The sequence below is a fragment of the Nannospalax galili genome, unplaced genomic scaffold, assembly GCF_000622305.1.
Source record: "Nannospalax galili isolate Female #2095 unplaced genomic scaffold, S.galili_v1.0 scaffold917, whole genome shotgun sequence".
Classification (NCBI taxonomy): domain Eukaryota; kingdom Metazoa; phylum Chordata; class Mammalia; order Rodentia; family Spalacidae; genus Nannospalax; species Nannospalax galili.
This window is the reverse complement of record NW_008340972.1, coordinates 2,780,308-2,790,170: the sequence shown is the minus strand read 5'-3', so window position 1 is coordinate 2,790,170 and position 9,863 is coordinate 2,780,308. Positions and strand designations below refer to the sequence as shown.

Sequence of the window (9,863 nt, the reverse complement as noted above, 5' to 3'; positions counted from 1 at the left end):
AGGGAGGAGGGAAAGGAGGAGGGAGGAAGATCAGGAGGCTTGAGACAGAAGAGAGGGAAAGCTTCATACTGCAGCTGGTCAGAGCAGGAAAATACAGAGCACTGGCTGCGCAGAGGCACAGGCCGGCTCTGCTGACGTCCAGCCCATCCAGTCAGTGCACTAATTCACTTTAAAAGAAACAATTTAGTTGGGTGTGGCGATGCATGTCATTAATCCCAGCACTCCCAGCAAGAGGCAGGTGGACCTCAGTGAGTTCAAGGCCAGCCTGGTCTATGTACAAGTTCCAGGCCAGGCAGGGCTACATGGTGAGACCTTAATTGGATCTCTTAATTAGAAGATCCCTAATTAGATCTCTAATTGGAGGAGCTACTGCTATTGACAGCGACAGTTAAATGCCACCATCCCCACCAGCATCACAGGAATGCAAACACCTCTGCTTGAGAATCTGCCCCATACCCAGAGGGAGCTACTATCACATCCACACTTTGGTGAAACCCTGAGGTCAACAGGGGCCTGTTGTTTACACTCCTGAGCAACAAACTTAGCACCTAGATTCCTTCTTAGTGCTGGTTAAATACAGTTCAGAGCTTGACTTTATAGTCCATGCAATATACCTTTGGAGTTTATGGGGTGTTTTGGTTTGTTGGTTTATTTTCCATTAAAAAGGCAACTTCCTCAAGATCCATCCAAGTACATCCTGCTTTCAGTGTCTAGGTGTCAATTTTAGGAACTGTAAAAGACATTTTTGCCAGGGGTGCTGGCTCACGCCTTTAATCCCAGCACTCAGGAGGCAGAGGCTGGCGGATCTCTGTGAGTACAAGGCCAGCCAGGTCTACATAGTAAGTTCCAGACTGGAAAAAAAAAAAAAAAAAAAACACAACATTTTCTCCAGAAGTCTTTTAGTACTTAAAGTCTCTTCCCCGCTGTCCACAGGTGGACTTTACTTGTTGATGCTTTGGCATAAGCCGAGAGAATGAAGTATAAAATATTTAATAGTGTGTGTTTAAACACAGGGTAGTTGAAAAAAATAATAAAATATGGCAGAAGTATTATTTTTAAGAGAGATACTCAAACAGCTTAATTTTTAAAATCCAGTACTGTTACCCCAAGAGAGAACAGTATTTTACTAGATGAGCACTCCATGCTGGAGATGCAGAGAAGGCTCAGCGGTCAGGGGAGCTTGTCACTCTTGCAGAGGACCTGGGATGAGTTTCCAGCACTCACATTCGATAGCTCACAGCCACCTGTAACTCTAGCTCCAGAGGATCTGACAAATTCTGGCCTCTGTGGGGACCTTCACTCATGTGCACATGCCCCCACATAGACACATGATTAAAAGTAAAAATAAATCATGGAAGAAAAAAAAAAAGACTCCATGCTAGATTCCTATAATGATTTATTGTGCAAAAACTCTTGCTTCTGAAGAAACTGTGATTCACTACAAGTCTGCCCCACATCCCACCCCAGGACCACAGATAACAATGAACTGGAATCTCAACTCTACTTCAGCTCCACCCTCTCCAGCCTTGTCTGAAAGACTAACAGTACATACGTAGCTACTTGCAGAGTAAGAAAAAAAGAAGTCTAGAAAAATAAACTTATTATTTGTAATAACAATCAGAAAAAAAATTCTCAAAGCCAAATTCTAGAAAAAAGAAATGTACCTTTTACAGGTGATTACTATGTCTTGCCTTTGTTCTCTCCCAAGTGCTGGTATAAAATGGGCATACAAAGAATTCTGTGAGTGCTTATAGCTTCCAAACCAGACATGAAGAAACCAGCCATGGAGCTATGACTTAAAATAAAGGACAGGACACACAAAATCATGCACTGTATCAGCAGAAAAAAAAGGACACGAGCCTCGAAGTGCTAATAAGTTTTAAAAAAAGAAAAAGAAAAAAAGCTGGCAACATTTGTTATAAGCTTAAATCAAAGTTAAGTGAACAAGGAAAAAAGCAGAACTCTTCTAATACAAGAAGCGGGCTGCCGCACGTGTTCAGAAACGTACCGGCCTTCCACAGAACCTACGAGGCGATGCTCCCTTAGCAAAGACAAGGTAAGAGAAAGAGAAATCATCCAAAACTACTCAGTTCCCCCTCAGCAAATGCAACTAAATATTAAGCATAGTAATTAAAATAATATATTATACCAGATATCCATGCTATTAATTTTTAATCTTTTTTTGGGGGGGGGGTGTCTTTTTGAGACAGTCTCCCTGTAGCCCCAGCTGGAACTCTCTACGTAGTCCAGGCTGGCCGACCTGGAACTCTCTATGTAGAGCAGGCTGGCTGACCTCCGCCTCCCAAGTGCTGGGATTAAAGGTGTGCGCCACCACATCTGGCAATTTTAATCTTTAGAAATACAGAATATGTGTATTTGTGATCTCTAATAAGCAGGCCAGAGACAAAAATAATGTCAGCAGACAAGTACGTTAATATACTAAAGCATTATTTTAATGTTAGTGAAATGTTTCTTCTGTAAAAATACCGATCATTTTCTTCTCTATATCGTAACATTAATGGAAAAACTAGAAATGAGCAGCATTCAACAGATATTTCCAGAAGGAATATTTCTAATAAAAGACTGGAGCACTAAACAAAAGATAATTACACAATTTTTCAGAATCAAAAGTAAACAAACTACTTTGATACCTTATGATACATTTTGAACTTCAAAATGCAGATTTAACCAAAAACATTTGTGAAAGTATTTAAGGACACCTGGACCCTAACATAACAAAGTCATATTAACAGTGTAAAATAAAGAACGTTAAGTCGGTCTTACCCTCTGCTCCAGCGCTGACTGAGTTTGTTGTCGTAAAAGAGCTTTGAGTGGCCCCCCTTCCTTTCCAGCACTACCACTTCCCATTCCTACAGGACGTCAGCACACAAACAACAACCAAGACAACAACTGTAGAAACAGGTTAACTGCATTCATCTTCACAAACAGTATGAAAACATACGATAGAATGATTCACACTTAATGTATTTTGAGATCGCAACTAACACAAATATTTTACTCTAGTATACAAAGAGTTTCTTTAGAAGCAAGATAATCAAAGTTCTGATCACAGCTAGTTTTAGAATCAATCTGCTCTAAAAATTATAAGAAAATTATAGAGGTGGCAACTCTTTGTATAATACTCTATATTCAAAACCTTAGTCTTCTAATAAAGTAATCAAAAGAATAGCTATGACTGTGCTAATAATTTAAGAATACTAGAATAAATGAGAAATCTTAGGTAGCTGATTAAACACAGAGAAGAAAAATACTAACTGTGCTCACTTAACACAAGTTCTCTAGAGTATGAAACCACTTTAGAAATGTAGCACGTTTACTCTGGCTCCTCCGATCTCTAAACATAACATCACACAGGTACACAGTGGTACCCTGCTTGTCAGTGCCCATTCACAAAAAGCAGCATGATTTCTTTGAAAAAAAAAAACAAAAAACTAAAACTCACACATGTGACAGACGCATTACAAATGTACAAAGTTATGGATGAAACAATTATATCTTCCAAGCTCTTACAAGTATTTTTAACATTGACTTTAAATTTCTTTCCTTAACATTTTTTATTGTTTTGATAATCCCGTAAGACCAAATACGGTCCAAGAATTATAAAAAACAGGATTTGTGAGAAGCCAGTGCTATATGGACTAAAATGAATCCCATCTTTTTGAAAACATATACAATCAAATTTACTCCAATAACTTAAAGAACTAAGTTTCTATTTTTAGCTGTTCTTGGATAAGGAAACAAAGGTTAGCATGTGTGTAGTCCCGTTCTGTTCTTCAAAACGAAACCAAAATTCTCCTCCTAGTAATCTAAACACGAGACTATACAATGCTAAGTGGAGATTATGAAACTAAGATCTTTATATGAAGCATATTAAAAGCCACAAAATAAAAGGTAAATTTGCAGTGAAAAAAATATGTAAAGTATATAGAAAAACTTGATTAATGCAGTGGATAGAAAAAAATGAGTAATGAAAGAACATTGCCAAAAGGAGACTTAAACTGGTTCAAACAGAATGATTCTCTCATGTAGCATATAGTTTAGCAACAAGATGTCACAGGTCCAATGAGAAGGCCATGAAGAAAGGGAAGCAGAGCCTGTGGAACAGACTCCAGTGTCAAGAACCTACACACTAATCATCATAAACATACGCCTCATTTTTCTTAAATATGAAATTCAGTGACCACTCATAATTACCCATCAGGTAACTCTCAGTGACACCCCTACAATTCTCATTGTTTTACTGTCTCCAGTAAAAATTTCCGTGACCTATAGCCTCATGAAGCACACAGTAGTTCTTTACAGTATGAAATAGTACTTTTTTCACAGATGATTTAAAATAAAGGGATTAAAAAGCTGACATAACATGATCCTACCAGAAGCAGCCAGGAACAGCTCTTCACTGAAAGAAACACTTTTCCTCAGAACTGGGCTGACAAGGCTAGAGTGATGAGGGGCAAGGCTAGATTCCGAGAGGAGGCGGGACTTTTTAAGGTGAAGGGAACCACAAGAGAGAGGGGGGGAGCTGGGACACGGGCAAATCCCAGGTCCCTGTGGGTAAGGTGCTGTGGAGGAAAGTAGTAGAGATGCAGATTCAGAAGATGATCAGAATATGCAAGATAAGGAAAGCAATGACGAAGCAAACGTAACAGTCAAATGAACTTAAAATGTAGACAGATTCACAGTTATGGACTCATCATCTAGCCAACACAACGCAAATGCATTTTCTAAACTTAGCAAAACCCTTTTCAAACTCTGCAGTCATTAAAAACTTCAAATTACTAACAAGACTTTATGCCATTTAAATCACTTTTAAGTGACTTCTTCAAATATTTCATTTGTCCTTTTTTTGTTGAAAGACTCACAAGGCTGGAATATACCACATTCTGAAGTGCTACAGTCAGAAACCAGGCACCTCAATAATAAAAACTTATTTAAAGTGGTAAAGTACGGTACCTTCAAATATTACTAGTTAAAAGATACCTACCACATAGTTCATCCGATTTAAAAAATAAATAGTACTGTATTAGGTAGCTGTCATTATCAATTCAAAATAAATAGTAAATTTGTTTTCTCTAGCTTTGAGATAGACATTTATTCTTTTATCTTTCCTCTAGAAATTTTATATTTGAATCTGATCATAATACTTTTTTTACAGATATTTGCATATAGGGTTAAATACCCTCTAGATCACAAAATATATACTGTAACAGTTTAATTAAAAAACTAAAATTAAGTTCCAATCAAGTGTGTCAAATCTATATCATATACTGGCATTCAAAAATTCCATTTCTACTAAGTACTTGAAAAAAATATTTTTTAAAATTGTCATAAAAATGACAGAAATAAATAAATAAAGGAAATTGTTAAGAGAGCTAACAGAAAAACAGTATTAATTATGAACAGAAAACTTCTCAGGTTAAGCTTTATCACTTTTGTTCTATTTTGACTTCTCAGCTTATAAATAATAATTATAATCAGTTCACCTTACTATTTCACAGAAGAATGATTCTTGCATGTAAGGAAATTAAAAAGCAGAGAAGTATACATGCTTAATTACAGCTATAGAAATTTCAGAACATAATTCTTCCATTTTATAACTATGAGAAAATGGAATGTTCCTCAGAATTATTCAAAGGTATGTACAGACTCATGGTAAAGCCAAGAGACTAGACTGCTACTAGTCTAAAAATAAGCCATTAAAGTAGGCCAACAAAATAAGGTACTCAGAGGCAGCCTATAAATAAATGTTACAATAATACATCATTTGTGAATGAACTGTTAAGAACTAGCAATACAAAAATTCATTGCAAGTTCAACTGAGTGTCAAGCAGAGAGCTCGGGAAGTCTGCTTCATTATGCATGACTTGTCAGTCTCCTTTAGTCTTGGTCTTTTTAGTGAACTAAGAAACAGAAAGACCAAGAAAATACTTTCAAAACTTTATTTGGGGTATGACAAAAAATAAACACTAGATAAGAGTACTGAAAAGTACCTAGAAAACAAAGTTATTAGGCTAAATCAGAAAACTATCTTTAGGAGAACTTAGTGTTCAGAAGGGTGTGGTGGCACATACCTATAGACCCAGATACTCCGGGGAGTGAAAACAGAAGATGACTGCTTGAGCCCACAAGGCACAGACCAGCCTAAGCAACCTAACAAATCCAGTCTCCAAAACCATCACAGGGCTGGGGATATAGCTTAGTGGTAGAGTGCTTGCCCAGCATGTATGACATCCTGGGTTCAACCTCCAGTGCCAATAAAAATAAAAGGTGGGGGGAAACTGTTCAAGTCTTTTTCTGAGTGTCATGTACATTAAGTCTGGTCTCTTAATCCCCCCGCCTTTTTTTCCTATAATTTGAAAGGTTCAACTTTTATGGCAAAAGACAGCTTAAAATGCCATAGTCCAAAGCATCCATCCCTAAACGATCCTACCTTATTTTAAAATGTTGTTCATAATTATATACAGCCATCCTTCAGTACCAGTGAGAGACAGGTTCTAGGACTGCCACTACCACCATCCCAGGATCAACATTCACAAATAGTCCAGTCCGTTATATAAATCATCTTTAGATTATTTATAACACCTAATACAATGCAAATGCTATGCTAAAAAAAAGTTCTAATACTGTATTATGCAGGTAATAATGAAAAGAAAAAGCCGACCTATATTTGGTACAGATACAATCTTTTTTCAAATATATATTTAAAAATAAAGCAATTGTCAAAATAAATAGGTGCTGGAGAGATGTGGCAGGGAAGGTAATAAAAACAAAGAAAAAGACATGCATGTTTATAATTATCTTTTTTGTATCTGTGACTGCATTTATTAAAAAAAAAAAAAGGAAAAAGAATTAAGTCTATAGACTTATTCTTAATGGTCTTGCTCTAGAAACAGCAAGTTTGGAAGATTTGGTTTTCACAAAACCTGGATCCATTTCATAAATTCCTCTTCTAACATTAAAAAAAATTAATAAATCAACACTAAATGTTACTAAGGATGATAAATTCAAAATAACACCAATAAGGGCTGTGTTTTAATCAATCTGAAAGGAAAACTGTCAGACAGAAAAACTATTTAAAATACTAGAAACTGTGAATTAAAAAAATGTTTAATCTTTCCTTAAAAATGAATTAAGTTAACTCTATTTTAAGAAGAAGCTATAACATTCACAAAAAAACCAGAAACCATTCATAACACAAGTAGGAGAGGAAAATTATCAATTTAATAAACTGGAAAACATTTAAGGATAACTGAACTTTTAAAAACTGCAGTTTTCTAACCTAGACAGCAAGACTAGCAAAGCCAAGCACCAAACCGGTGACACATTAACGAACTGATGCGATCAACGTCATTTCCTTTTTCTCTTTCTTTTTCCTGGGCTTCAGATTAAACCTGAGGTCTGAAGCGCACTGGGCGAGGGCTCTACAGTGAGCTAACCTGCCAGCCCAAAGAAAAGTCAACAGGTGTCTATGCTCCAATACAACTTTCTCAGTTCTGAGGACTGCTCTTCATAAAGAAAGCACAGAACTAAATTCTGAAATAAACTAAGAAATTAATTACATATTCAAGAGGAATTACACTTCAAAGAGCCAGCAGTGTTACTTTCTATTTAGTGCTTTAAAATGGTATTCCACATCATCTAAACATGAAGACCTGTCAACACACCAAATTATACTTTGGGCTTGATATCAATAAGGTTTTCTGTTTTCTTTGTTCTATTGGGGTTCTCTGCTGATGCTGCAGCCCCAGCTGGCCTGGACTTTGATATGTAGAGCAGGCTGGCCTCAATCTTGGAGTCCACCTGCCTCTCTTTGCCTCTGGAGTGCTGGGATTAAAGGTGTGCGCCATCACGCCTGACATCAGCAATGATTGAAATAATTAAAATGTCACTTTCCAAACAAGATAATTTCTCAACTACAAAAAAAAATTAGTTTTAGTACCTGAAATGATCAGTATTCACATTACATTTTAACTTAAATGCAAAACTAGGAGGACAGATCTGAGTGGGACCCTACCGGGAGACAGAAACACTAAGAAGGCACACGGAGGGTGGCGGCAGCGCCTTACCAGTCTTGGGTGTCAGACTCAAATCTGTGTCGGAGGAGGAGGACTGTCGGCTGTAGGCCTTGGAGGGTGAAAAGGAATAAGTTTGGTTTTTCAGAGGGGTTGAGGGTCCTGATGAGTGAGTGTTGGGATTGGGATCTTCATTGAAGGGAAGCCTGCCAGAAGAAGGTGGAGAGATATTAAGCAATCATGTGCCAGAGGCTTGTCAGCCGGCAGCATGAGCCACAGCAGGAGCTGGGGCGGCAGTCACAGCTTCACGTGGAGCTGGGGAGGAGGTCAAGGACAACCACCTGCTGCTTAACCAGCGTCATTCCAGGTAAGTATCATCTGCATTGAAACAGTTCATAAGCCAAGTGAAAAGGCAAAGAAGCATGAAATGAAGCCAATGAGGAAAAGCAATACACAGTAAAAGAAATAAGCAAAAGAATAAATATATGACAAAATATCTCAAATAAATGTTTTTATAAGTTACAAAAGAAAATGGCAGCCACAAATGGTGTGTGGAAATATCTGTAACTGTTTTCATATTTGCACACACAGAAATACCTCAAAGAAATCTGTTTCCTTATCCTGTAGCATCAATAGAGCCACAGCTAAAAACCCCCCAAGAGGAGAATAGACGCAGCTACACAGAAGCAGCACGTAGCGCAGTGCAGGGCTTACCTGGTTTCCAACAGCTCTCTTCCACAGAATGGAACAGACCCTACTGTTTCCACACCCCACAGGTTTTGTACATAGAGGAAATAAGCACAGCAGAGCTTTGGCAACTTTCACTTAGAAACCTACGATTTTATTTCTAAACAACATTTGCATAAATGCACCTGGAGGGCTCTGAAAGGGCTCTGTGGAAGAGACTTTGGAAGCTGAAAAACACCCTCACTTCCATACGGTTTGAGCCTTTGTGGCAGTTAAATACAGGTGGTCTTCACAGCAGCCGGATTGGAGGAAGACAAGGAGGAAGACTGCAGTACCTGCCTACACTGCCTGCCTGCCTCTGCAGCCACTGTGCCCGTGGCCTGCCTCTCCCCAGCTCTGGAGTCTCAGCAGTCTCGTACCAGTGTAGATGAGAGTGGGAACAGACACAGAGAAGTTCTGAGTAAGCCGTGAGCCAGTAGCAGTGTGAACTGGGCTGTTGTGAGTCGAGCGGCATCCATGGCTTGGAGGGTGAACCAGCGGAGACCTGAAGGAATTTGTGGTCAAAGCGGAAGAAAAGAAAACAATACATACAATAGACTGCAAAAGTTATGTTAAAATTATTTTGAAGGCGCTTTAGCTAAGGGAGAGAACTTATTTTTTAATCCCTAGTATGCAAAAAGTTGAAATTCAAAAAGAATAGCTAAACATTAGTTTGTTAGGATGTAGTTATAGTTTTAAAGGATCAGGTTAATAAACCTCAACTATGAATAAGAAAAATAGCAAGCAGAACTGTCAATGGAATTAAGAAACAGATTAAGATTTAGATTCTAAGTTGTTTTAACATACTTGTTTGTTTTTGTTTTGGTCTTTTTGAGACAGGGTCTCCCTGTAGCCCCAGCTATCCTGGAACTAGCTATGTAGACCAGGCTGGCCTTGAACTCACAGAGATCCGCCTGCCTCTGCCTCCCGAGTGCTGGGACTGAGGGCCTGCGCCACCATGCCCAGCTTTAACCTACTTGGTTTTATTATCAAAAACAGAACTTACTATTACATTTATGGGAGGAAATACCCATAAAAGTAAAAAAAATCAAATATAAAGTTGTCACATTCTTTGCCTGAGACATGAATTACTGATTAACTATA

At 38.0% G+C, this 9,863-nt stretch overlaps 1 protein-coding gene across 22 annotated transcripts in view; it reads right to left on the bottom strand.

Annotated features, from left to right (window-relative positions):
* C2cd5 (C2 calcium dependent domain containing 5) overlaps positions 1–9,863 on the bottom strand; it is a 92,242-nt gene that overhangs the window by 53,774 nt on the left and 28,605 nt on the right. For 7 of the 22 annotated variants that reach the window (XM_008836235.3, XM_008836238.3, XM_008836245.3 and 4 more), the window contains exons 8-10: positions 8,088–8,239; positions 2,785–2,870; positions 2,009–2,041 (exon numbers count right to left, since the gene is read on the bottom strand). In XM_008836235.3, coding sequence (XP_008834457.1) covers positions 2,009–2,041; positions 2,785–2,870; positions 8,088–8,239 — 271 coding nt within the window. Of the gene's footprint in view, positions 1–2,008; positions 2,042–2,784; positions 2,871–8,087; positions 8,240–9,139; positions 9,265–9,863 lie in introns of all 22 variants that reach the window. The other 15 variants (XM_029564968.1, XM_029564970.1, XM_029564972.1 and 12 more) reach the window with 3 other exon arrangements.